The 27,989-nt window shown below is 60.0% G+C and overlaps 1 protein-coding gene across 2 annotated transcripts in view; it reads left to right on the forward strand.

Moving 5' to 3' along the window:
* Positions 1-15,544: 15,544 nt before the first annotated feature.
* The window catches only part of CAMSAP1 (calmodulin regulated spectrin associated protein 1), a 56,833-nt gene continuing 44,388 nt past the window's right edge, over positions 15,545-27,989 (forward strand). The window contains exons 1-2 of one of the 2 annotated variants that reach the window (XM_046022187.1): positions 15,545-15,630; positions 15,768-15,927. In XM_046022187.1, the coding sequence (XP_045878143.1) occupies positions 15,768-15,927 (160 nt within the window). In that variant the 5' untranslated portion in view covers positions 15,545-15,630. The other variant, XM_046022188.1, reaches the window with a different exon arrangement.

Here is a 27,989-nt window from a genome sequence, read left to right on the forward strand (position 1 = left end):
ATCCACTGAGTCACCCAGGCGCCCCAGAAGATAAATCTTTTAAAAAAAAACTGCTCATGTTGCAAGATGAGAAAATACATTGTAGCTTTCCTTTTTTCCCAATTCTGCTCATTCGTCGGCACTTACAGCGGGTCTCAAAGGCTTCTCTGGACTTCTCTGCTGAAGCCTTGCCTGCAGCCCAGCTTGGTGGGCCCCGCTGTGGGCCTCGTGGACCGGTGCAGGCCGGGGCCGCCTCGCTGCCGGGAAGCCTCGGCCCAGCTCCCTCCCCGTGTCAGCGGGGAGCAGTGTTCTAAGAAACCGTTTTCCCACAGATCTGGGTGCTCATTCTTCTCTACGTTCAGACTGTGCACACGAGTAGCGGAAGTCAGCTTTGAAGGTCGTGAATCAGACGGCGTCCACCGTTCGCTCCCACGGCTGTCGGACAGAGGGCCAGGGACGGGCTCTGCGTTCTTACTAGGCGTCCCGTCTTGTCTTGAGAACAGCCGACTGCAAATGGCTCTTTGGCTTCGTGTCTGTTTTCCTTGGCGCTCTGCGGGGTGTCCCTGCGCCCAGCGAGAGCTGGGTGGGCCGTGCATTTCTCAGGCTCCACGGGACCGACCGGCGGCAGAGTCCGGGGGGCTGGCCCCAGCGCGTACCCCCAGCAGCTCTGTCCGGGTGGGCGTGGGTGGAGCCTCACCGGGGGCCTCGGGCTCTCCGAGTGCACCTTCTTCTCCACCCACCGCTCCGGAGATCCTTCAGGAAGAAGAGTGCGGCCGTACCCAGCTCAGAGCCTGCCCTCGGACCGCCGGAGCAGCCCGAGCCAGGAGCTGGGGATGAAGACGTCTGGTGCCGTAGCGCAGCCGGACAGCCGGGCCTCCCCCAGACACCATTTCTGCGTCGCTTCCTGGAGACGGTTTCGGGTTGGGAGCCAGTGAGGCGTTTGGTGTCATCTCTCGGGGAGCCATGGGCCTGCCCGGCTCTGGTTCCCATGAGGCTTCTCTCCCTGTTTGGGGGTCTGCCGTGGCCACCCGGGGCAGCGGTGCACCGGAGGTGAGCGTGGGCAGCTGCGTCTCCTGTGACTGATGAGAACCTGCAGTGACGCCGGCATCCAGGCTGCCCCCCCAAACTGCAGGAGGACCTCGTGGCGTGGGCCTGGCGTGTGCACGTGGCGTCCGTGGCTTCCGGTGCAGCCCTGGGGCTGCCTCAGCAGGGCCCCTTTCTCACCGTGGTCCGTCTTCGTGGGAGCCGCACACCGGGCTCAGGTGCAGCTCGGGGGGCGGAAAAGGTGGCTGAGCTGAGGCCCGTGGTTCGGGGCACGGCTGGCGGTAGAGGTTTCTGTCCAAGGTGAGCCGTGGCCGGTTATGTCCCCCTCCTGTCCCTGGGCGGCCACGCGGCTGCTGAGAGCTCGCCGCCCGCTGGATTCCTGCCTCGTCCGTGACAAATACCCGAGGGTAGCTGCTGTACCGTCTGCAGTGAGATTTGGAGAAGACACGATGGAATCACTTGCCGGGCTTGGGAAGGAAGATGAGGGGGACAGACCGCGGTTTGAACCAAACGTGCACTACACTCCCGGGCGGGGCTGTTTCCGCACCTGCGGGTTGTCACTCTGCTCTCGGTGGCCGCGCCCTCAGGACAGCAGACCAAAGCACACGGACATTCGTGACCTAAATCCTGGGGCTCTGGAAACCGTTCCAGCTCTCGCAGAGCGCAGTGTGCTCGTGACGGCGCGGTCGCCCTGTTCCAGGAGGCTCCCCGAGAACTAAGCGCGAACAGCGGTGTGTTGCCGGCAGAGCTGGTCTCCAGGCGCAGACGATGCCGCGGGGCCTCAGCTGCGTGTTGCCTGGCGGCCACGGGAACCCATGTGGGCACGGAGGGCACGAGGCGCCGCACGTGTGCGGTGGGCTCGGGGGTGAGGCAGGCGAGCCGAGGGGCTTGAGCAAGAGCCTGCGCGAGCGTGCCCGCTTCCTCTCCACCTGCGGGGCCCCGGCGTGCCTCCCCATCCCACCCGCCCTCCTCGCGACTCCTTTGTGGGGGCCGTGGAGGGTGCCGATGCCCGTGTTGATCAGTAGGAAGGTGTCGATGCCCATGTTGACGTCCCCCGCGCCAAATGTCCTCAGCGCTCAGCATGTAAACCGGCCTGAGAGGACTCATGTTCGAAGCCCGCCTGGGGACCCCGGGTGTTTCGGCTTTCCTTCTTTGCTCGGACCAGGAACGTGGGCGCTGCCCGCCGGCACTCAGGCTTGGGCCTGCTCCCGCTCGCCTCCGTTCTCATCTGCTGTCCCTCCCGAGAGGTGGCAGATCCTGACGGGTCCACGGGCCGTTGGATTGTCCCCTGCAGTGGCTCCCACCGCACACTGTTCCTCTGGGGACCGAGCGGCTATTTTAAGCGAAATGTCCTCAAAGAAATGGGGAGCGTGTGCTCCAGTCAGCAGAGCAAGGATCTGCGTGGAGTGCACCACCCCCCCACCAGGAGCACAGCTCCCGTGGTGCCTGGGGTCGTCTGGTCAGGAGTACACCCCAGGTCGAGTGTTCCAGGAGGGGCCGGTGCTGACCATGGTGAGGCGTGCGCTCCCACCACGTGGCTGGAACCAGGACCGGCGGGGGGCTCCGTGGCCCACACCCGTCCGCCCTACTGCCCTGTCGTTGACCCGGCGGCGGCGTGGCATGAGGCCAGGGTGGCCCGGTGCCGGGAGCCCGTGGCGGTCGGAGACGTGCTTTGGGAACGTGTGCGTGCCTGGGCTGGTGTCCTGGGCTCAGCTGTGTCCAGGAGCCCGCGTGGGCCGAGGGAGAGAGCAAAGAGGAGCAGACCAGCATTTCCCGTGGGCGGAGGGAGGCACGGCTGCTCTCTCCAGGGCACAGTGTGCAACATCCCACCCCGGCACACGGCAGGTCCTGGACGCGTGACGGGCGACAGGCTAGGGGGCAAGACCTGGGACATGGAGACATAAACCCTGTCTCATGGCTCCAGGTGCTGCCTGAGGCCTGAGTTCAAGGGTGAGGGACAGAGACGTCCAGGATGACCGGTGGCACCGCTGTGTCCCATGTCACCTGCTGTGGGACTCCTGACACACGCAGGCAGCTGTTCAGGGTTGAACTGTGTCCTTCAGGGAAGGTCTGTTGCTGCCCCTCTCCCCAGGACGTTGGGTGCACCTGCGTCGGGAGTCGGGGCTTCCACAGTGGGGAGCGGGGAAGACGAGGTCACCGGTGGTCCCAGTCTTCCCAGGCAGTGAGGTGGACGCGTGGCAGGTGCAGGCTGTGCGGAGATGGGGGGGGGGGGAGCGGGCAGGGCTTCTCGCAACGCTTGGGCCAGCCAAGGCCGCCAGCAGCTGGGAGAAGCTGGAGCAGAACCTCCGTCTGGACCCAGCAGGAGCCGGCTTTGGGCGGCAGCTCAGGACCCAGAGACCAGACGAGCTGCTGGACGAGGGCTGGTCTGCGGGGCTGTCACGGCGGCCTGGGAAACCCCTGCCCGGTCTGCCCGGCGCCCAGGAACACCCCTGCTCCGTCCGCCCGGCGCCCAGCCCGCCTGCAGTGCCGGGGTGGGCGGGCAGTGCGTGAGGCCGCCTGGGGCTCCGTGTGGCGGGAGCAGTGTGTTCAGGACATGCACAAGTGCCTTCTCGTGACAACGTGGCGTGTTGGAGCCTCCGGTTCCCCAGGCCTTTCGTGACCCCAGTGGCCATTCCTACTAGAATTTCGCTCCTGGCGAGAGCTGAGTCGAAGCCAGGTTTTGGGAGCCCAGGCCTCTGCGGTGAAAGGGGGAAGTGACTCAGTCGTGAATCTCCAAGAGGTGCATACTTTGTGCCTTTGAAATGGGGCAGGATGACGTCCGTGGCCTTGACCCCTCGCGGCATGGGGTGGCATCTGCCAGGGTCCTGCTGCTCAGCCGGGCCCCTGCTCCCCAGAGGGACGAGGAAGTGCTCGCTTCTGGTTTGCTGGGCACCAGCTGTGACGGCCGGCCAGGACGGATGGATGGGTGGGGAGAAGCCATAATCAGTCAAGGGCACAGTCAAGGCCCCTGACCCGCAGCCCCCTCTCCTGAGCTCCTGGGTCGTGAGGTCCCTCCTGGGTGCCGCGTCCTCCAAGGAAGGTGATGGATGCGTGGCCCGTGTCGGCCCAGCCCTGGCAGCTGCCACGTGCCCTCAAGCCCTCCTTCTCCCGGGACGCTCTTGTCCCTGGGGGAGGGCGGCAGGAACTTCCCTCCGACGAGTGTTTGTGGGGCTCACAGCCCGGCCGGCCCACACATCTCCCCTCGGGTGTCTCTCCCTGGGGGGGCTTGAATCCAATGAACTCAGTTCAAATTAGCATCTTACCTTCTGGGTAGCGGCGATGAAAGGAAGGCCAGATGGGGGGCGTCGGGCTGAATGTCAGGGTGCTGTGGTCGGTGGGTGGCGGCTGTGACGTGGGGTGGCCGACTGCTGATGCTGGCTCCTTGATTTGGGGAGGGTCACGCTTCTGTCCCAAGCCGGTGAGGGTGGACAGGACGGGCTTCCCATCCTGGCATGCGCTAGAGCTTGCCTGTGCCCCAGTTGTCTGGTTTTTTAAGAAGATTTTTATTACTTTTGGGGCACCTGGGTGGCTCAGGGGTGAAGCGTCTGCCTTCGGCCTGGGTCATGATCCCAGGGTCCTGGGATCGAGTCCCACATCGGGCTCTCTGCTTGGCGTGGAGCCTGCTTCCCCCTCTCCTTCTGCCTCTGCTCTCTCACTCTCAATAAATAAAGTCTTAAAAAAAAGCATTTTTATTATTTTTAAGTCAACTCTACCCCAACGTGGGGCTCAAACTCCCAGTTCTGAGACTAGACTCACTCCCCCGCCGACTGAACCAGCCAGTGCTCCTGTCCGTCTGTTTTCATGCAAACGCGTAGGACACAAGATACGTTGGCTGTTCCCCCAAACAACCCGGGGCACCACCCTCCCAGCACGTGAACGAGGTCAGCAGCTCCGAAGCTCTCTGGACGCCGTCAGTCAGTGGCTTCCATGGCTGCCCTGCGGCACGGGCCTGACGATGCTGTCGCTGGCCGTGGTGCTGGACTCCATCTCCCCTCCCGCCGGTGGTGGGGCTGGTGCCGAATGGCCGGTCTCCGAGCCGCCGCGGCCCGCCCCGGCCCCAAGCTCCAGCCGCACCCCACTCCGCTCGTTAGCCCACGAAGCATGCTCTGGCCCCCCCAGTCAAGGGGTTCTCGGAGCTGTGCGCCAGGAACCACGGACAGACGCCCAGCGTTTGTTTTTATCACCTCACAGCTGGGAATTCCGGGGACCCTGCCCCACCCCACCCCGTGGGAGCAGGTCACACACGTGAGCCTCACCCGTCACACGTGTCTGTCCTGGGTGACCTACGGGGCCGGGAAGCCCAGCCCTGAGCAGGGGCCCCACTAGGCTGGGGCAACTGGGCAGGGGGCTACAGTGGCAGGCAGCAGCCCTGGGCTGAGAACCGTGTGTCCCCCGTGGGCCGGGATGGCCGGGCCATGCCGAGTGTGTTTGGGAAGAGCGAGGAATCGGTTACCTTGTTGGTGCGGGTCTGGGGCCACTGGGACCAAGTGCCCCTGACATGGTGGCTTCAACCCATGCCAGTTTGTGGTCCTGCCTCACTGGCCACGGTGTGGGTGTGGCGGGCTGGTCCCTCCAAGGGCTCTGGGGAGGACGTCTGCCTTTCCGGCTCCTCGGGGGCTTATACGCATGTTCGAGGCCAGCAGAGCCTACCCCGGGCTTTTCTCCGACCTCTGCGTCTGTCCTCCCGTCTTCTCCCTCTGACTCTGACCCTCCTGCCTCCCTTTTATGACGACGGGCCCTGGTCCACCCCCGGCGGCTGGGATGGGCCGCCGCGGACGGGCCACGACCACAGCTCCGGGGGCTGCTCGTCCAGGACCCCAGCGCCCGCACCGTCCGCGTCCGGTGGGGCCGCTCCCCGGCTCACAGACGGGACTTCTCGCTGTGTCCTCCCGCGGCGGGAGGGGCACGGGGGCCTCTGGGGTCCCTTCCTGCAGCTCCGCCCTGTGACCTCCTCTCCTCCCAAGGGGCCTTCACCTGGGGCGGCGTGTTAGGCTTCTACACTGTGACTCTGGGGGCGACACCCTCCCAGCTACAGAGCAGTCCTGTGGCCAGGCCCACCCGGGAAATCCAGGACCGTCACCATCTCAAGGTCCTCGACCCGGTGCCATCGGCGCGTCCTCCTGCCGTGTCGGGCAGCACGCCCACAGGCTCGGGCACAGGACGTGGCTGTCTTGGGGGCGTCCTTTTCAGCCCCGGCACCATTTCACTGGCCTGTCGGTTGCAGGATAAACAGCATCCACTCGGCCTGCCACTCGGGGTGCGTCTCGGAGCCCGCGGGGGGCGGCGGGTAAGTGTACCCCACAGGCCACCACCTCCTCCCTGGGGGGCCGGGCGAGGGTCCTCAGCCGCGGGTGCCGAGGGCTCGCTGAGAGGCCGCGGTCGCGGGTGGCCCACAAGGACCCGCTCAGCGAGCCCTGGGAGGCCGGGTCTGAACACAGCGAGATCATTCCGGCCCGGGCTGCGGGCTGGGCCTCCGGTGCGGGCTCCCTGACCAGCCGGGCTCCGAAGGCGGGGCCGTGCTGCTGGGCTCCGGCTCTGGCTTTTATTTTGACCTAGTCTCTCTGTTTTTTTCTTTTTTAAAGAAAAAGCCAGGAGGTTGGCCTATTTTGTCCTGGCAAAAATACTTTTTTTCTTTTATAACAAAATCTTCCTTCGGGCCATGGGATGGGCACACGCGGTCGCACCCCGGTGGGCCGGGCCGCCGAGGGACGGTCTGTCCAGCGGTGATGAGCGTGACGGCCGGAGCCGGAGCCGGCCACCGGGGACTCAGCACACCTCACGCTTCCGCGAGGCTCTCAGGAAGACCGGAATACGCCAGATTTTAATGGAATCAAAACTGAAAATAGAAACATGTCATTTAAAAAATTTCCATGAAGAAGAGACAGTTGCCGGGTGACTGGAAAAGGCTGAATCAGACTTTTCTTCAGGTCGCACCCGTAGGAGCTCAGCAGAACCTGATCGCCGCCTCCACTGGCCCGTTCTGGCCAACGCACGGGCGCTGCTGGGCCGGGCCGCCCGTGGTCCGTGGCCGTGTCCCCAGGAGCTGAAATGCCACCAGCAGCGGGCACTTGGAGAATCTGTGGGAACAAGGAAACGCAGGAGAACCTGGGACTTGTAAAAACCGTGTGGGGAAAATGGCATAAAAATAGTACGAAGTTGGCAGAGGCCCTGAGGACAGTCGTCTTGTTTCTTTGGGGGTTGGAAGGGCATTGGGGCTGCCTGCAGGGGGAACAGGGCTCGGGAGCAGGTGGACGCACCTGGTGGGAGGGAGGGAGCCAGCCCAAGGCCACCTGCTGCTGGGGAGAATTTGCTTCCTTGTGTCTTTGTGGACTTTTGAGGGACCAAGGCAGTGACCTGCCTGCTCGCACTCCAAGCCGGTTGGCCAAGGGGAGGACAGGGCGCCACTCCCCGACTTGGGAGCTGGAACCCCACCTGGGGTCTCTCTCTGGGGCCCCCTCCACTGGCTTCCTCCAGGCTCCAGGGCTGGCCGGACACTGGGGAGCAGGTCCTAACATCGTCTTCGTGTCTGGATGGGTCCCTGACAAACCACTCCTTCTGCAAATAAAACCAGTCCCATATTGACAGTGAAGTCGGGGTTTGGACCATCGGGCAGAACGTGTCTGCAGTTTGGGTTAAAGACAACGGCTCCGAGCTGAAACTTCCAGGAACGCCCAGAGGCCTGTGTCAGACGCTCCTTCACACAAAGGACTTACCCAAAACGAAAACCAAGCCATGAGTGGAGAGGCCCCCGTCCTGGAGGGTCACTGTAGCGACGCTGACCCGGCGGTCCTAACCACCCTGGGGGAGCCTGCACTTCTTCCACGTCGTCCCCTCCGACGCCGCCAGCTCCCCAGGCTGCGGTCCAGGCCCCAGCCCTCCCCGCAGCACACCCTCCGGCTTTGCCTCGTTTGCACCCCCACGCCCTGTCACGCCCAGCGGCTCCCTGTGCACTCGGTGGGGGATGTGCCCCTGTGCCATCAGCCTGCTGTCCACGAGAAGCCCCGTGGGGCTGCCCAGCCGTGCGTGCCATCTCCAGCCCCGCCCCGCTCCCACCCTCCCACACGCCTGCGCTGGGCTTCCTCCTGGCCCCTCAAGCCCCCGGGCCTCCATCCCGCCCCCCGGCAAGCCGCTGGCCCCCTCCAGGGCCATGGCTGGGCCCTTTCTTGGGCCTGAGGTGGAAGGACGTCATCGTACCCCCGTACTGCACCAGTCCTGGTGTGTCCGCACCCACAGGCTGTGGGTCCACCCTCTGTGGACGCAGAAACACCCGGGAGCGCGCACGCCTGCCCGGGGCCATCACTCTGTTTTTCTGTGACTCCGGACCGCGCAGCTCCGTTCGCTTCGCCTCTGTCGCCCCACACGTCTGCTTGTCCGGGGGCCCTAGATGGCTCTCTAGGGGCCCCCAGGGCAGCTCCCTCTCCGGGGGCTAGCACCCCGACCTCCAGGCCCACACACAGGACCCAGGCTGCCCGCTGCCTGAGGCGATGGCCTTCTGGGGGCTTCTCCCCATAGTGCCCCTTTGTCCACGGCTGGTGGTGCCCTCTCGATGGCGACATCCCGTATCCCAGGAGTGGACGTGTCCATGTGGGGTCCAACAGGCGTCCCAAATTTAAGATGCCCAAAGCTACACCAGGCCCTGCTCCTTCTGCCACAAGCCGGGCCCTGGCCTTTGCTGTCTTGGGGCAAGATGAGTTGACCTTTGGAATTCTCAGGACAAAGTCCCTTGAGCGGAGATGGAATGACGCAAACCACTGAAACTGAAGAAGAAACAGATGATCTGAGTAGACCCCGAGCCAGTGAAGAGGGAGAATTTTTTTTTTTTTTAAGATTTTATTATTTTCCTTTTGGGGGAGGTGGCAGAGGGAGAGAATCCCAAGAAGGCTCCCCGCCCAGCACACAGCCCCTCCCGGGGCTCAGTCTCACGGCCCCCAGATCATGACCTGAGCAGACATGAAGACCCGCACGCTCCAGCGGCTGAGCCTGCCAGGCGCCCCGGGCGGGAGAATTCTTACGCGGCAGCGACAGATCCGGGCCCGGGCTTGGGCGTGGACGCTCAGCCCCATCCAGTGCCCGCAGAGGAGTGGACGCCACTTCTGCACACGCTTTCCAAAACACACAAGAGGAGGGAACACTTCATCCCATTTTATGAGGCCAGGGTTCCCCCTGGCCCCAAAGCAGACAGAGACACAACGCTGGGCCGGTATCTCACGAACCGGGCACGAACCCCTAGTGTCGCGGTGGTTAGCCACACCCAGGAGCGTGGAAGCAGGACCGTCTGCGGGTGAGCCCCCCAAAGATGGCCGGGTCAGACGCTCCCTTTTGTCCCTGCTGAGTGGCTGTGATGGGGCGTCCACGCGCAGACAGAGTGCCTTTGTGGGGGCTGTGGGATCTGGTGCAGCCCAACACCGAGGAGCCTGGGGAAGGCAGCCTTGGCCCCACACAGCTGACCTGCCCAGAGAGGTCCCCGCCACAGACCCCGGAACAGCCCCATCTGGCACTGGTCCAGCTGGTGGCCTCCTCTGCCCCCGGCCCTGGCCGGAGGTACTCGCAGCCATGCCTTGGTGACCAGACGCAGACCTCACCCCGGCTATGGGTCCTCAAGTGGCGGCGTGTGACCGGCCCCAGCCCCTCCCAGCCACAGTCCGCGAGCGGTCCCACCAGCACAGGGACACACGGCAGGACCTGCTCCCATCCGTTTCCCCAGAGATTCTGAAAGGCCCTGCCCTCAGCTCCAGCCCCTCCAGCCCTGGCCAGGGAGCCCAGTCCAGGCCACCCAGGAGCCTGGCGGAAGTACACGTGTCTGTGCCTCCAAAGCCAGGTCTGCAGACCTCAGTCGTGCCTGTGTAGCCTGAAGCAGCCGGGACTTGGTCAGCCATGGCCTGGGGCCCCACCGGTGACCCGGCCAGAAGATGGCATCTCCCCATCCCAGGGATCTGTAATGTAAGCAGAAAGTTAGGGTCCCCAGGAGGAAGACAGACGTGTCCTTTTAGCTCCCAGACATGTCACGGAAGGACATCAGCCACCATCCGGGAACAGCCTAAGCAGACCCAGTGCACGCTCGAGCATTCGTCTCGGATCTGAACCCCTCTCAGCACCAGGGGCCCCACCGGCCTCGGGACTCCGACCTGGACTCGGCCACCGCGAGAGGACTTCTGCCACAACTCCAGGCCGTGCCCCCACGGCGCGAGGCCTGTGCTCACAAGCTCCCCAGTTTTGTTGTCGGGAGAGATACAGCTCAGGGAAAGGTCCTTGACTTGTTGCCCGTAAACCCTTCCTCCTCCTGTCGTTGGACCTGGTTGTATGTTTCGGCTTAAAGCCCGCCAAGAGGCCAACTCGGTTTTGGGTGACCGCTGCCGTCTGAGGGCCCAGCGGCAGACCCGGCGCCAGCCCTACCGAACAAGGTCCTGGCCGAAGGCAGTTGCATCCCCCAGGGACCAGACGGGACCCACGCCTCGGTGACAAGCCTGCCATCCACGGCTCCCCAGCAGCCCCGGCGCCAGCCTCTAAGCCAGCTCCTCCCCGAATGACGGCCACACCAGAGGTGACACCACCGTCCTGAGCGGGGACAGAGGAAGCTGTTCCCCCACCCAGATGGGTCTTCACAGCCTAGAAGAGGGGTGGACCAGCCCCCCCTGCCCCCGCATCTTCAGAGATGAAGGAGGGATAAAGACATCTCAGACAAACAGAAGCTGAGGGAGTTCATCGCCACCAAACCCGCCTTGCAGGACACGCTAAAGGGACCTCCTCAAGCTGCGATGAGAGGATGCGAAGTGACAGTATAGAAGCAAATGCATAGTCACATTCAGAACACCCCTCACCCCGCGACGGGCGTGTGAGCCACCGCTGTCCCCAGTGCGAGGCGCAGAACGGGGAGGCACTGTGAAAACCAGCAGCAGCTACAGTAACCTGCAAACGGGCGCACACACGGGAAGTCGTCAACTGTGGTGTCGGTGGCATAAAGGGAGGGGGAGGAGCAATGGCGTAGCTTTCACACGTGACCGAAGGCGAGTGTTGTCGTGTTAAAATAGGCTGTTCTGGGGCGCCCGGCTGGCTCAGTCAGTGGACTGTATGACTCTTAAGCTTGGGCTCATGAGTTCAAGCCCCATGTTGGGTGTAGAGACGACTGAAAAAAAAAAGACTCTTATATCTACATAAAAGAGAAAGGAGTTAGAGCGCACCACTGCAATAAGCGATGAAAGAAAGAAGAACAGAAGAACAAAGTGATACAAAACAGTGAACAAATTGGCAATTCCGAGTCCTTCCATTTATTAGTTCTTTTAAACGTAAATGGGTTAAGTTTTCCAATCAAGAGACTTATCCTGGCTGAATGGATTAAAAGCGAGATCCAACAATACACTGCCTATGGGCGATTCACTTCAGTTCTAGGACACACATAGGATGAAAGGGTGTGAACACACATGCCTTGTGCATAGACGCCCAATGACAGCAGGGGTGGCTATGCTGGTGTGACAGGAGAGAGACCGTCAGTCAAAATTGGTCACAAGAGATAAAGAAGGTCAATTAATAAGGGGTCAATTTATCAAGAACACATAACAATTGTAAATCTATAGGAGCTCCTAAAACATGGGAGCTCCTAACATAGGAGCTCAACATAGGAGCTCCTAAAAATCTGAAAAAAGAAATTAACAGAAGTGAAGGGGACAATAGACATACAGTGGTAGGAGGGGATTTGAAGATCCCACTGTTGGCATTGGGTAGACTGCCCAGACACAGACTCGGTAAGGAAATGACGTATTTGAACAACACTGTGGACCCAAAGGACCCAAGAGGCACACACAAGAGGCCCAGCAGCAGCAGAATGCAATTCTTCTCAAGTGTGCACGGAGCGCTTTTCAGGATGTGTCATAGTCTAGGCCACGAAGCAGGTCTTAATGAATCAAAGGAGACTGAAATCCTATCACAAGTCTTTTCCGACCACCATGATATGAAACGAGAAATCAGTAACAGGAGGACAGGGACGGCTGGGGTGGTGCAGTTGAGCGTCTTCTTGGTTTCAGGTATGATTGTGATCTCATCATTGTGAGATCGAGCCCTGTGTCACGCTCCACGCTTGGTACAGAGTACGCATGAGATTCTCTCTCCCCCTGCCCCTCCCCCCAAATAAATAAAGTTTAAAAAAAGAGAAGGACTACAAATATACTGAAATTAAAACACACACATCTGAATAACTAAGGGCTCAAAGAAGGAATCAAAAAAGAAATCAGGAAGTATCTTGAGACAAACAGGATACAACATACAAAATTTATGGGATGGGGCAAGAGCAGTTCTAAGAGGGAAGTTTAGAGACATAAATGCCTACATTAAGAAAAAAAGATTGCAAATAAACACCCTAACTTTACACTTCAGGGAAATATGAGAACAAACAGCCCAACATTAGCAGGAGGAAGGAAATAATAAAGATGATTAGAGCAGAAATAAATAAAGTAGGAACTAGAAGGACAAGAGGGAAAAAAAAATCAAGGACGCTAGGAGCTGGTGTTTTGAAAAGATAAACAAAATTGACAGACCTTTAGCTAGACTAACCAAGAAAAAAAGGACTCAAATCAACAAAAGTATAATGAAGAGGAGAGACGTGGTAAGAAATGCCGCAGAATACAAAGGATCATAAGAGACTACTATGGACAATTACATTCTGAACTGAATAACTTAGAAGAAATGGATGTTATTTCTAGAAATGTACAAACCTGAATCATGAATAGAAAATCTGAACATACCAATACTGACTAAGGAGAGGGAACAAATCATCAAAAATATCCTCCCCCAGAAAAAGCTCAGGACCAAATGGTTTTACTGGTGAATTGTCCTAAACATTTTAAGAATTAACACCAATCTTTTTTTTTTTTAAGATTTTGTTTATTTATTTGACAGACAGAGATCGCAAGTAGACAGAGATGCAGGCAGAGAGAGAGAGGGGGAAGCAGGCTCCCCGCTGAGCAGAGAGCCCAATGCGGGGCTCGATCCCAAGACCCTGGGATCATGACCTGAGCTGAAGGCAGAGGCTTTAACCTGCTGAGCCACCCAGCCGCCCCAAGAATTAACACCAATCTTTCTCAAACTCTTCCAAAAACCAGAAGAGGGGAAGCACTCCCAAACAAATAATCCAGTTTAAAAATTGGCAAAGGAGCTGAACAGATATTTCATCCAAAGAGGACATACAAGTGACCAACAAATATATGAAAACGGTGCTTGCCATCTCTCAGCATCAGGGCCCTGTAAACCCAGACCACAGTGAGGTATCATCTCACACTGGTCAGAATGGCTACAATCAAAAACGCAAGAGATCAGGAGTGTCGGCGAGGATGTGGAGAAGGGGGCCTCATGCGCAGATAGGGGGATGTAATCTGGTGCAGCCATCGTGGAAAATGGTACGGAGGTTCTTTAAAATTTAAAATAAAACAAACAAAATTAAAAACAACTATTGTATGACCCAGCAGTTCCACTTCTGGGTATATTGCTGAAGGAAATAAAACCACTCTCTCAAAGAGACATCTACCCCCCCATGTTCATGACAGCATTATTTACTCAGCCAAGACGTGGACACAACCTGTGTTCAGCACTGTAGCGTATCCTTGAAGGTTGCTAGGAGAGTGAATGCTAAATGTTCTACACACACACACACACACAGAAGGTAACCAGGTGAGGAGACGGACGTAAACTGACCTGCGGTAATTGTTTCATGATATACACCTACATGTAAAAACTCCGCGTACTACGTACTGCAGACGGACCAGGTCATCACGGTACACCTTGCACAGTGCTTCCTGTCAACTCATCTCAGTAAAGCTAACACCACCACCACCACCAAACCCCTCCAAAATGATTTGCCGCACTTGAAAAAAATGATCTGCTCTGGGCTTTATCTCAGGAATGCAAGGCTGGTTCAATATCTGAAAATCAACCAATACCACATTAATAGTGTAAAAAGACCCTACACCATCATCTCAGCAATCACAAAAGGGCTCGGACAGAACCTAACACCCTTTCGTGATAAAACACTCAGCAAACAAGTAATAGAGGGGAATTTCCTCAGCCAGATAAGCTCAGAAAACCCCCCCTTAACATAGTCTTGGACAGTGGGAGATGGGATGCTTTCTCCTAAGGGCAGAAACGAGATGGACCTGCACTGCGTGACCTCGGCTCAGCGGATGCCTGGAGACTGTGGCCAGGGACATCAGGTAAGGGAAGAAATAAAGTGACACCAGACTGACGAGTAAGAGGTCCCAGAACGTGGGAGTTGTCATCATCGTACATGCAGAAGATCTGTAGGGGTCAGCTGAAACACAGTCGGAACTAATGAGGCGTCCATCAAAGTAGCGGGACACAAGATCAACAGGGACACCCTTGGAGTCACCCTTGACCAGATCCTTCTCCCCCATTCCACGTCCTGTGCCAGGCACGGTCTCCCTGCTGCCTGCCCTGCCCGGCCCAGCATCTGTTCCTTGACCCCACAGTGTTAGTCACCCGGTCCCTGTCCCCGTTCTGTGCTCCAGGGCCCCTGTGGCTCCCCGCCGAGAAGAGGTCAGAGCTCCCTGAGCTGACCGCCCCCACCCCCACCCCCACCCCAAGCCCCTTTGCTAGCTGTGTCTCTCCCTCCTGGGCCCTGGACTCGGGCGTCCGTGTCGCTCACGGCCCAGCACTGCCGCCGCTGTGCCCCTGCCCGGACGCCCCCGCCTGCCGTCACTCCCCGCGGGCTCCCATGCGCCCGCGGCCGCCCGGAGGGACCCCAGGCCCGGCTCTCCGCCCGGTGCTTGTGCAGTGACCGCGGGCTCCTCGCTGTGGCGTGGGGTGGCGGCCCTCCGCGCCCGGACCCGCACTCAGGGGGCCCGCGTCCCTGGTCTCCGCGGGCCCCGGGTCTCCGGGCCGGGGGTGGGTCCGCGGGGAACCACCGCGCGGGGCAGCCCGGCCGCAGCGTTGTTCTCTGGGAGGGGGAGCCCCCGGGGCTGCTCTGGTGGGCGGGGGTGTCGCCCCCCGGGGGTGGCCGTCTGCCCGCCGGGGGCGGCTGGGACCTCTGGGGCAGACGACCCGGGGTCGGCGCGGAGGAGGCGCGGCCCAGACAAAGGGCTGCTGCGGGACTCGCCGGGGCCTTCCAGCCCGCGGGCATCCGCGGCCTCGCCCGCGCCCGTTCCCGCGCCCGCTCCCGCGCCCGCTCCGCGCGACCCCGCTCCCGGTGCTCGCGGAGAGGGGCGGGGTCTCGGGCTGGCCCACTGCGCGTGCGGTAAGGGGCGGGGCGCGCGCAGGCCGGGGGCGGGCTGCTCCCATTGCGCGTGCGGCTGGGGGCGGGGCGAGGGCTGGTCGGGGGGGCGGGGCGGCGGGCGGCACTCAGCGCGCGTGCGCAGGGCTTCGGCGTCGCGCGCGCTCCCGCCGGTTGGCCGCCTCTTCAGCGGCCGCCGCCGCCGCCCCCGCCGCCCCCGCCCCCGGCCCGCGCACGCGCCCCCAGTCCCGGCCCCGCGGCCCGGCCCGCGCCCCTCGTCTCGCCGCCTTCCCGGCCTCCGGGCCTCCGGGCCTCCCGGCGCCCCGGCCTCGCGGCGCGGCCCCGCAGCATGCAGCAGCAGCACCCGCGGCGGCGGCGGCGGCGGCGGCTGTGAGGTGAGGCCGGGGCGGGGGCGGCCTCCCGGGGGCGGCGGTGCTCGCGGGCGCGGGTCCCGGCGCGGCGAGGGGCGCGGCGCCTTTGTTGCGGCGGAGGCCGGGCGCCGCCCGCGCCGCAGCGGCCTTTTTGTGTGCAGATGGTGGACGCGGGCGGCGGCCCGGCCGGGGAGGGCTGGAGGAGGATGGAGGCCGCGCCCGACGGCGCCGCGGACATCGTGCCCCTGGACCGCTACGACTCGGCCCGCGCCAAGATCGCGGCCAACCTGCAGTGGATCTGCGCCAAGGCCTACGGCATCGGTGGGTCGGGGCGGGGCCGGGGCGGGGGTTCCGGGGGCGGCGGTGGGGCCGGGGCCGCCTTTGTGCGCGGGGTCCCGGGCCGCACGGCGCCGCGCGGGGGGCTCTCCGGAGCCGGCGGGCCGCGGGCCGGGGCGCGCGATGGCGGCGGCGCGGGCGGGGGTCGCCCGGCAGGTGCGGCAGGAGGCGGCGCGTCCGCGGCCGCCGCTCGGTGGCTGCGCGGGGTGGGTGCGGGGCCGGCGGTCCTGCCGGGGGTGGGTGCGGGGCAGACCCTGGACGCCCTGCGCCGGCCAGGCGCGCAGAGGCTCGCACGCGGCACTGCCCGGCGGGAAACGGGTGTGGAATGGAGCGCGTCGCGCGAGCCCCGGCCCCGCGGGGGGCTCCGGCTGTGAAGAACTGGGTAACCTTGTTGCCGCAGCCGCCGCGCTCGGCCCTCATGTGCTTAGCGGATCAGGATGCTCCGGGCTCCTGCTCTCGGAACTTCCCAGACAGGGACCGCGTCGTGGCTTCGTAAGACCCGGTGCTTTGTTTGGGTCCGTGCTGGGCGCTGGCGCTGGGCAGCCTACCTTTTCCGTGGGCGCCGCTGTCCGCCGGCCTTTCCTCTGTGCACACGTCCCCGCTCGCGGGGCGCAGCAGCGACCTGCGGAGCGGCCCTTGGGGATGGACTTGGCGGGCCGGCGTGAGCCCGTCCGGAGCAGGGCGGCCCCGGGACACGATCGCACCAGTCGGAGCAGCCCGTGCCCCGGGGAGGCCCGGCCAGTCGTGACGGTGAACGGCCTGCAGCCTGCGCGGGCTTCCTTGGGTTGGCGGGACAGCGCGCTAGGAGCGCCTTTTCCTCCTTTCGCAGCCTTGGATCTGCGGTTTCGTTGGTGGCTGCGCTGACCATGCAGGTTCTGGGGAGTTGGGTGCACGCGTGAATTTTGTGATTTTAGGGAAAGCATGGAATTGATAGAAACTGCAGAACGGTGAGAGCAAGCCGTGAGGAGGAATACTGGGTGTCTCGCAGCTGGGGTAACGAAGGGCCCCCGGCGGGGTGGGCCTTTGCGGCTTTGCCTCCCACGGGCTGCTGTTGCCTTCCGAGACCGTTTTCCGACGTGAGGACGTCTTAGGTTCTTCCCAGCTCCCGGCAGACTTCCTGCTTTTCCACGGCCGCGTAGTGCTTCACCAGAGGCTCGGTCACCGCGCAGGGGCGCTGGCTCCGAGGCCCAGTGTGTCCTTGGGCCCGGCTCCTGGGGCATGTGTGCGGGGTCTCGCTGCTGTGCGTGTTTTGGAGATTTTACGTGTGGAAATGACTGCGTCCCGGTGGTGACTGCTGTGCGGCACAGATACTTTTCAGAAGCCTGCCCGCTGCCCGCTGCTCGCTCTGCGGCTTCTTCAGAGCGGGTGTGCTTGTCTCACTGCGCTCAGCTCTGGCCACGGGCGGGGGCTTCGGCCGCTCTCGGAGATGAGTGTGCGCCTCTCAGGGTCCGGTTTTATTCGCAGTACCAGATCTCTCTTTAGTGCTTGTCGACTCATCCGGTAATTAATTAGAGACTCATGAAAATAGGCTACCGTTTTGGGATCGTTAAAGGTGGGTGTTCGTAGAGCGGAACGTGCGCGGGAGCTGGAGGGGGAAAGATGCTGTCCGAGCCTGAGACCGGATTCCGTGTTGCCCGCCCGGCGTTGGGTCGCTCTCCCCGTTGCGGTGGCGCAGTGGGCAAAGGCTGAGTCTGGGAGGTCTGCTTTCCATTCAGTTTTGCCATACGAGAAGGCCTTTCCGGCCTGTACGTTGATTCAGAAGGGGAACAGACTTTTTTTTTCCCTAGTTGAATGTCCCTTTAAATTTACAGATTTGGGCGATCCTAAGTCACGTGATTCAGAAGACTCACCTTGGCTCAGCTGGAGTGGTTTCTTGGAGGTGGCGGGTGTGGAGGTCACGGCCTGGGTGGGAGCCGGGCGCTGCCCGGGGTCTGGTCTTTCAGGAGAGCAGAACGGTGGGGGGGAGTGGATTTTGATAGGATAGTTTAGACAGCCCCCCCGCCCCAAAATTCTTCTCCTGATCCAGGGGCCTGTTCTTTGTTTCTTCTCTGGGACAGCTCCCTGTGTCTCTCCGGTTTAGTTCCAGCTAATTTGACAGTTCTTCGGGGCTGCAGCTTCCAGGGCACGACAGTGTTGCGGGTGGCGGTGGAAGCCTTCGGTGTTCGCCCGTGCTGTTTTCATCAAGTAGCTGCGTGGACCTGCGTCGCTGCTCTGTGCGGGCGTGGGAAGCGCGCAGGCGCTCTAGGGCCGGTGCTCCGACGCGGCCGTCATGCCCTGTGTCTGCCTTGTGGGACTCTCCGCGTCCCCCCGGGTCACCGCGCGCCATCTGTAGCGCCCGGGGAGGCTCAGGGGCGCGTCCCTCAGCCGGGCCTGCTGGTGGCCTGCCGTGATTCAGAAAGGCGCCTTCAGCTCGCTGCAGCCCAGAGCCGGGGTCCCCTTGTGCTTGCTCTGCCCCTCCTTCTCGGGGTGACCGTTGTTTCGCGGAGAGTGCTTCGGTCATTTTCTTAGCGGTAGTGTGTCGGATGTGCTGAAGGCGTCCGTTTAAAAGTTTCTGCAAGAAAGCGTGGAAGCCGTAGGCCATGTGGCGTTTGGTCTCTGAGTCCTGAGTCCAAGACCATCGTGGGGCTAGAGGTTACTTACGAAAACCAAGAGAAATAAAAGTAAAAGCTGCTTACCTGGGAAATTTTGTGAAGTCTTTTTCGGTGAAAGTTGTAACAAATTTGTAAAAAAGGAGTGACCTGAAGTGCCATTTGATTGTAGGGGAGAGTGCCGTAAAGGGTTACCGCGTGCCTGGCTTTGACTTTAGCTTATGACCTTAGAAGCTTAAAGGGTTCTAGGCCTTGGTGTCAGGGGCTCTTGGGAGGGCATAATTGTTCTCTTCCAAGGACAGGGTTGAAACAGCAAGCAGGGAAGGTACTGGGAGGCACGCAGCTGCTTCCGGACTTGTTGCCATGTGGCCGAACGCGGGCGACTTTCCTGTCAAGGCGCGCCGGGAGCCGGGCTGACACTGGCCGCCCTCAGCGCTCCCTGGCCCGGCGCTGAGCTGCCCCAGTCCGGCAGGCCCGGAGTGGCCCCCAGGGCAGCTCACGGCGGTGGAGAGAGCCCGTCCTCCGCGAGGGATTGACCCTCGCCCTCTCACTCGCACCGGAGTGATCAGACAGCTGACTGGGAAAGCGTGTTGTGGGAAGCGAGCTCCTCACGGCTGGGCCGGGTCCCTGTGACGGAGCTGGGACGGGCTGCTGTGTCGCGTTCTGCAGACCGCAGGGACGGCCGGAGCCGGTCTGCTCAGTGGGTGTCGGCAGCAGCCTCTCTTCGGTGGCAGCTCTGGGGCTCACCGCCTTGCTTTGCCACAGGGACCTTTGGGGAAAATGCACTGTGTGCTTGGAACCCCTCTCTGGGCCCCAGAACTGGGAGGAGAGCCGGCGGCTGCCCTAGCCCCCAAGCTGGTGGGAGAACAGGCCCAGGTGAGTCTCCGTCGGGAGGTCCTTACTTGCAAGCAGATGGTCGTTTTTTTTAACCTGGTGATTTACTCGGATTCCTGGTTTATGAGTTCACGTTGTATTTTTTTTTAATTAAAAAAATTCTTTTTGAAGACCTCACTTATTTGTTTGACCAAGAAGGAGAGACACAGTGAACACGAGCAGGGGAGCTGCAGAGGGAGAAGCAGGCTCCCCGCTGAGCAGGAAGCCCGACACGGGCTCCATCCCAGGACCCTGGGTCAGGACCCGAGCCAAAGGCAGCCGCTTTACGACTGAGCCCTGCAGGTGCCCCCGGATTGTACTTTTTATTTTACTATTATTATTATTATTATTTTAATATTTTATTTATTTATTTGACAGATAGAGATCACAAGTAGTCAGAGAGGCAGGCAGAGAGAGAGGAGGAAGCAGGCTCCCCGCCGAGCAGAGAGCCCCATGTGGGGCTCGATCCCAGGACCCTGAGATCATGACCTGAGCCGAAGGCAGAGGATTTAACCCACTGAGCCACCCAGGTGCCCCTATTATTATTATTTTTTAAAGATTTTATTTATTTATTTGACAGAGATCACAAGCAGGCAGAGAGAGAGATTGGAGGAAGCAGGCTCCCCGCTGAGCAGAGAGCCCGATGTGGAACTCGATCCCAGGACCCTGGGATCATGACCTGAGGCTTAACCCACTGAGCCACCAGGCGCCCCGGATTGTACTTTTTAATAGTCAATTGCTCTTGGCAGGAGCTCGGGGACTTTGGAGGTGCGGGGGTCAGGCAGCCTGGCTGTCCCCTCCAGGTTTCCTAGATAGTGAAGGGGCCGCTGCTAGGCCTGTGGCACAACCTTCCCTCTGCTCGGAGCGCTGAGGACGGCCTGGTGTCTGTGAGGCCAGGGGTCCCGGTTGTCCTGGTGGATGCTCTGTTTGCCACGTTCAGCTGCTTGTCCAGCGGGTGCCAGAGCTGAAACCCTTCTTGAAGTGGCTGGAGTGCGGCGAGAGATGCTCTGTGTTCCGTCGCCACGACTGTGACCTGCATGAGTTTGCGTTTCTCAAACTCCACCCGTTTGCACACATCCTCTTTCCTGTCCTGTTGGCACCAGCTGAAGCTAACCAGGGCGCGGATGTCCACCTCGAAGTTCAGACTGTCCCGATCCTTTACATGGGAGCGACCCTCAGGGCGGCCGGCCGCTCCTAGGCTGCAGCGGTAACTCGTGCACGGGCCCCTCCAAGAAGCCCGTCCGTGCGACCCTTATCCCCGACTAGCTCATGGGCTTCCCCTGCTGTTGCTTGGTTTTGTGGCCGTGGTACCGTACGTGGACAGTGTTCTTTTTTACTTCCTAGTTGGACGGTTGAGCCACTCCGATTGCTTTCATCTTTCGTCTGATCGGAGCGTGGCCGCGATGGGGCCAGCGATCACCGCGTAGCTGCCCCGGGCGTCACTGTCCTGTGTGCTCCGTGGCCCAGGGCGTCGGTACGGGCCCAGGTGCGCCCATCGGCTTGAAGCCCACACGAGCCGTGTAGGGAGGGAAGGGAGGTGAGCGAGCGCAGCACGGAGTCGGTGCCTCAGCCGTCGGGAGGCGGACTGGGGAGCCGCTGGCCGGGGGCGTGGGCCCCCTGGAGCAGTGGGTGGGCTTCGTGGGTCAGAGGCTCAGAAGGACGGGTCCGGCGTGGGAAGCCCCTCCAGGAGAGAGGGGGGCGTCTGGCTGGTTGTGTGCAGGGGAAGAAGTGCTCCATGCGGACTGAGTATCCTGTGACAGGGCTCGAGGACTGGAATGGTAGGGATCCGTTTAGGAAACCAGTGTGGACCAGATGGGCTGCGGCGTTCCACGCTGTAGGGGTTTCTTTCGTGATGCGTGCCTGGGAAGGTTTGTGTGTGGGGGGGGGGGGCTGATGAGAGACGGAGCCTGGCAGGATTCTTCTAGCAGGTGGGAGTGGGCAGAGGCCGTAGTCTAGTGGGGGATCTGGGATCAGGTCTCGGGGTGTTTCGGCTGCCATGACAACATGACGTAGCCTGGATGACATCTGTCTCTCCCAGGGCTGGAGGCTGCAAGCCCCGGACCCTGGCGCCGGCAGCATCGGCGTGCGGCTAGCCTGCTTCCTGCCTTGGAGGTGGCTGCTCCGGGCCGGGGACGGGAGAGCTCTCCGGAGCCTCCTTCCGAGGGCACTAACCCCCCGGTGAGGGTGCACCTCCTCACGCCTTCAGCCCGGGGCTGGCTTTCACCCTGTGGGCTTGGGGGTGCACACAGAGTGCCTAGCAGAGCTGGGGGTGTTGTGCTTGACGGGCCGAGGCCTAGCCTAGCCTGTCTGCAGCGGGGACGACAGAGCAGACGAACCCCCGAGACGGGCTGGGTTGACGTCGGGGTGGGACTAGTCAGCCCTTATTCCGCACAGCTCTTCTGCTCTCGTGCCTTTCCCACCCCTCCACCTGGCCTAGCCCTTGCTGTGCGCCTAACCCGTGCACTTGCGGGCCCCTGGGTGACTCCTCTACTCGCGTCAGACTCACTCACACAAAATTAGATGGCCGTCAGGTCAGCGAGCCTGTGCTGTGGACTCGGGGGTCCTTGACAGGCCTCTCAGGGCTCGGGTAGTGCCCGACTTGGCCAAACACTCGGACACCTGGGATGCACCCAAGGGGACAGGCACCTGGGGAAGGAACAGGTGCTGTGGCAGAGCAGGTAAGGGGAGTGTGAGGGAATCTGGAATGTTCCATTCGAGTTAAGTGAGGCCTGAGTTTGTGGCTTAGGTGGGGAAGAACCAGGTGGAGAGGGCACAGGCGGTCGGAAGCCGGCATGGAGAGGAGGAGATAGGGTAGGGCCCCTTCCTGCCCAGGGGCCACCCGCGCAGCTGGGACTGGTGTGGCTCTGGGTGCACGGTGGGAAGGCGAGTGTGCGTTGGGAGAGATGCCTGGGGCCCGGCCTTGGGCTGCCTTGAATGGCCGGTGGGCAAAGTGGGGTTTTGTTGTCTCAACTGGGGAGCTGTTGAAGGTTCGTGAGGCGAGAAGAGACGTTGGAAACCTGCGCCTTCCAGAGAAGTCTCTAGGGTAGGGTAGTGCCCCTTGTTCGGCAGGTGCACTGGGAAGTTTTCCTTCGGACCCTGGGAAAATCGGCTCTGTCGAGAGACACTTGGCACACGTGCATACAACGATGCGCACACGTTCTGAGAGTGTAGTTTGAGGATCCCGAGCACGGTCAAGGTCAGCTCTTTGCACTGACCGTCTGCAGGGGTCCACGTGCGCCCCTCCAGCGGGGCCCAGCCCAGAGCCTCTCTGATGTGCTCCAGGGGCTGTGGGTGAGCTCGGATTTTCTAGGGCCGTGTGTACTCTCCGCACACCGCAGCTGTGCCGTGTGGCTTCCTGCACATGGCCTGGTAATTTGGAGACTCAGCTATCCGAGTGCACAGACCTTTTTGCTTGCGCGGCGGCCCTTGTGGTCTGGCTGCTCCCATGGGCGTGGCTGCTGGGACTTCTGTCTGCCACGGATATCACTGCCGTGGGTGCTCGCGGACATGGCTGGGTGTGAGCTTCCGTTTCCGTTGTCCTGGGGGACACCCGGCCCTGGAGTTGCTGGGACACGTGGTGCTTTTCACTGCCCGCTGCTTCCCCTTCCTGTTGGCACCAGCGAAGTGTGAGAGCCCCAGTGGACGCGCGTCCTTGCCGGCACACGGCACTGTCGGTCTTTGTAACTAGCCGTTCGGGTGCACGGGTCGTGCGGGCTCCTTCATGACTCAGGGTGATCAGCACTTTTTTTATAGGCTTGTTGGCCATTTGAATCTTTGTCGTTGTTTTTGGTTGCTTTCAGGTCTTCGGACAGTGTTTTAAGAAATTAAACTTTTCTTTTGAGATAATGGTATGTTAACATGGCATTTGTAAGAAATTACTCAGAGAGGTCTTGGGCCCCCTTTCCTCAGTCTCCCCTGTGGTAACTTCTTGCAGAACGGTAACTGGGAAGGACAGCCGGTTACTGACCGTGCAGGATGCAGACACAGAACATCCCGTTCCTACAGCGACCGCACCTGCTGCCCTTCCTTCGCTTGCTCTTTGTCTCGGTTCCCGGGGTGGTTCTTAGATTACTAACCTTTTTCCTTTTCTGGTCTCAGTGCTCGGTGCTATGAACTTCCCACTTGGTACTGCCTTTGCTGCATCCCACATACGTCTGGTTGTTGTGTTTTCATTTTCATGCAGTTCTGTGAGCTCTGTTTCCCTCGATGCTTCTCGTTGACCCAGGAGGTTTTTATTTTATTTTATTTATTTGACAGGCAGAGATCACAAGTTGTCAGGCAGGCAGGGAGAGAGGAGGAAGCAGGCTTTCCTCCCTGAGCAGAGAGCCTGATGCGGGATTCGATCCCAGGACCCTGAGGTCATGACTTGAGCTGAAGGCAGAGGCTTTAACCCACTCAGCCACTCAGGCGCCCTGACCCAGGAGTTATTTTTAAGTGTGATTTCCACGTGTTGAGATTTTCCCGTTTTGTTTTTCTGTTGTGATTTCTAGTGTGACTCTGCTGTGGTGAGGGAATACTCGGTAGAATTTCTAGTCTTTTAAACTTCTTGGAGTTTGTTTTGCTGCCCAGGATAAGGTCCTTGTGGTGAACGTTCCTTGGGCACCGGAGGAGCGGCGTTTTCTACGTGGGGGCAGTGGTCTGCACGTGCCCGCCGGGTCCCTCGGCTGGGTGGGACCGTGCGGATCTCTGTCCTCCCTGACTTCCGTGTAGCACTTCTGTCGGTGCTGGTGGGGTGTTGAAGCCCTGAGCCCTGCTTGCACATTCGTCGGTTTCTCTTCTCTTCCCTCAGGGTCTGAGGCTCTAATTTGGTGTGTTCCCAATTAGGATTTTAATGTCTTCCTGATGGGTTGACCCTCTCATTGTTAGGTGATACATCTCTTTGTCTTCAGTTTTCCTCTGCTGTGTCCGGTACTGCTGAGCGAGGCCTGCACTTGTGTGTTTGTTTGGGAACAGTGTTTTCCTGGCTTAGCCTCTCCGGTCCCTTCATTTCCAGCCTCCTGCTGGACTTTGAGGTGACTCTCTCGTCCGCAGCACATGGCGGTATTGGTCCGCTCTGCCGGTCTTTGTCTTTTATGTGTGGCCCTTGGGGTGTTTACGTTTAGTGGAGTTGCTAGTGGTTAAGGCTTAAGTCTGACGTTTTATTGTGTTTAATGCTTCTTGTTCTGTTTTCGTTTCCTGCCTTCCCGTGGATCGCTTGGCTGCTTCCTAGGACTCTATCTTGGTCTGTGCAGGTTGTTTTCGGGAGCACATCTCCAGTGCTCTCAGTAGCTGCGGGTGTCGCAGTGTATGGGGCTCAGCCCGGCTGACGGGCACCGGTTGGCCATTTCGAGTGAGGTGTCAAACACCGTTTTCCACCTTGGTCCCTTTGCTCTCCCCACCCTTACATGCTTGTTGTGAGGATCAGAGGGCGCTGGGTTTTCGTTTGTCACCGGAGGTCGTTCAGAGAGCACGTGAGGAGCAGAGTCTGTTGTGTCTGACCAGACTATCTGTGCCTTTCTGTTACTCTTCCTCCCCGACGCTCCGGGGTTCCCTCTTCTGGCGGATTTCGACATTCGTGTGAGGTGTGCTGGACATTTTTTTAATATTTAAGAAAATTGAAAAAATCTGTTTGAGAAAGAGAGTGACAGAGAGTTTGAGGAGGGTGAGAGGCAGAGGGAGAAGCAGACTCCCCGCGGAGCAGGGGTCCTGATGCGGGACTGGGTCCCAGGACCCCCGGGTCATGACCCTAGCTGAAGGCAGAGGCTTTATTGAGTGAGCCACCCAGGCGCCCCGGAAATTACTGTTTGTTTTTGTTTTTTTTAAGTTTTCCTGTGTCTGGGGGTGCCTGGCTGGTGCGGTCAGTTGGGCCTCTGGCTCTTGGTTTGGGCTCAGGTCATGAGCTCAGGGTTGTGGGATCGAGCCCCACTTCAGGCTCCGTGCTCAGGGTGGAGTCTGCTTGAGTTTCTCTCTCTTTCCCTCTGCCCCTCGCTGCGCAGAATAAGTAAATAAGTAGATAAATAAAGTTTGCTTCCCAATTAGAATGTCTTTATTTCTCCTTCATCTCTTCACCAGATGTGGAATCTGGTTGATGGCTCTGTGCCACAAGCGCGTGAAAAAGGTGTGCCGCTTCCGTCCAGCCCACGTGGCTCCGGGACAGACCTGCCGTCCGTCGGGCTCAGGGCCCCTGTTTGGAGTGCAGGGTTTCTCTTCAGCTGCTTCCAAATATTTTCTTTGTCTTTAATTTTCAAAAGTTAGTGATGATGTGTCTCCGTGTAGATTTCTTTGGGTCTGTGTCATTTGGGGTTCACCCGGTTTCTTGGAACCTGTGGATTTATAGTTTCTGCCATATTCGAGAGGTTTTCAGCCATTATTTTCTCCTCATACTCTTTCAGCCCCACTCGCTGTCCCCTCTTTTCGGGGACTCCGGGGACCTGGATGTTGGCTCTCGTGCTCCTCTCCTGCAGGCCTCAAGGCTCATTTGTCTTCGGCGTGCTGTCTGTCTGTCCAGCTTGGGGGACAGTGTCTCTCTGCCTGCAGGCTCACTGCCGCCGCCCTCCGTCACGTCCGCTCTTGAGCCCAGCCGGCCAGTGCAGGGTGTAGCTCTAGTGTTCAGTTTCGTGTTTGGTTCTTGTATCACTTCTTTTTCTTTGCTGAAATTCTCTATTTTTCTTGTTTCGGGAGGATTCGTCGTTGCTTGTGGAATCACTTTTAGGATAGTTGCTTTAAAGTCCTCGTCAGAGAACTCCGACATTCTGCTCGCTTTGGTGTTGGTGTCAGTGGGTGATCTTTCCTCACGAGTCATGAGTTTCCTGGTTCTGGGTGTGACGAGGGATTTTTGATCATTTTTGTGTCGGGAGCCTCTGGGTCCCATCTACAGTTCCCGCAGCGCCATCCCTAGTCAAGCGCAGCACGCCGGCCTGGGCCTACCTGTGTGCAGTGTGGTGCCAAGGGCAGTCTAACGTTCAGGGCCCGAGTGCTTTCGGGATGGCTGCCTGGTGCGTCTGCGGCCGGGGGGCTCCCGTTGTGCCTGCTGGTGCTGCTTTCAGGACGCGGAAGAGCTTCCTGGCGCTGGACGTCCTGGCGTCTCTGGAGGACAGAGGGCATGTCCTGGGCCGGGTGCTGGCCGTGGTGGGGTCCCCCCCTGTGCAGACTGTCGGGGGTGGGGGCTGGAAGGAGAGTACTTCCAGACTGGGGGCTGTGTGAGGGAGGTGTTCCAGACTGCTTATTAGTGGGGCTTCTTGTCTGCCCCCCACTGGTTCTGCCGGGCCGGCCTGCTCGGTGGGGCTCCCGGTCAGTGTGGGGCAGGAATGAGCCCACTCCGCTTGCCTTCTGTTGCGAGGCGGAGGGTCAAGAAAGCCCGGTCTGGACACTCCTGTTGGGTGGGACGTCATGAGCTGCCCCGTGGCTGTGCCGCTCCTCCAGTCCGGGGGTCCCAGAACGGTTTGCCCTCCTCAGGCGGCTTTCATATTCTCCTTTTGGTTGTCTTTTGACTTTCTTCCGAGGTTTGTGGTTGGACTTAGAGGAGAGGAGCAGGGAGGGACAAGTCCGTGCCCCCTTGTCCTTGAGCACTCGGCCACAGGGCCCTCACGGCTGCTCTGAGTTGGTGTTGTGTTCTCCGGTTCTGCCGCACCGCCCGCAGGCTCTTCCGTGCGTACGCCTGTACCCCGGGTTTCGTGAACTTTGCAAGTACGGAAGATTCTTGTGTGTTTGCTGGAGGACAGTTTCTGTCCCGTGTTTTCTCTCCTTCCTCTTCCCGTGACGCCTGCGGACTCCGTCGTTTCCCTTCTCTGCTGCGCGCTCTCCTCCGTGGCGGGTCTGCGGCGTGAGGCTTAGTTACTGGACGTTTTTGTCCTGGGCCTTCTGCTTCGTCGCTTTTCTTATCTGACAAGTTCTTTTTTCTTTTTTTGTAATTTCCAGATTGTGTTTCTGTCAAAATGCTTCCCGTCTTCTTTTAATATTTTATGTTATGTTTTTTATACTTTCATGTTATTTTATTTTTAAATATTTTGAAGATTTTATTTATTTGAGAGAGAGAGCACACACACGAGAGAGCACAGGCAGGGAGAGCTGCAGAGGGAGAGGGAGAAGCTGACTCCCCGCTGAGCAGGGAGCCCGAAGCGGGACTCGATCCCAGGACCCCGGGATCCTGACCTGAGCCGAAGGCAGACCCTTCACCGACTGAGCCACCCAGGCGCCCCTTCGTCTTGTCTTTTCTCCTTCCATTGTTTTCAGGGTAGTCAGCAGAGGCCTCCAGCTCATCACGCCGGCCGTCGTCTCAGGAACCTGTTGCTTCGTCTTTGTTGCGTTGCCGTATAATTAGGATGTGTCTGGGCCCTGTTTTCTTCCAGTCGGTTCTGTTTGGTTTTGCTGGGCTTCCTAAGCCTGCAGACCTGTGTCTTCTAGTAACTACGGGGAGAGTTGGCCATGACTTACTCAGAGGCTTCCGGGCACCGTTCTTTTCCCTGCAGGAGCACAGGCGTCAGACGTCTGACGTCACCCGAGGCTCTTCTCTTCTGTCTGTCCCCTCGGCTTGATGATGTCACACACACGTCTCTGCTTCACTGACCCACTTCCCCGTCCTCTTCGTTCTCCTTCCTGCTCAGGGAC

Source organism: Meles meles, chromosome 11, assembly GCF_922984935.1.
Source record: "Meles meles chromosome 11, mMelMel3.1 paternal haplotype, whole genome shotgun sequence".
In the NCBI taxonomy this organism is placed as follows: Eukaryota; Metazoa; Chordata; class Mammalia; order Carnivora; family Mustelidae; genus Meles; species Meles meles.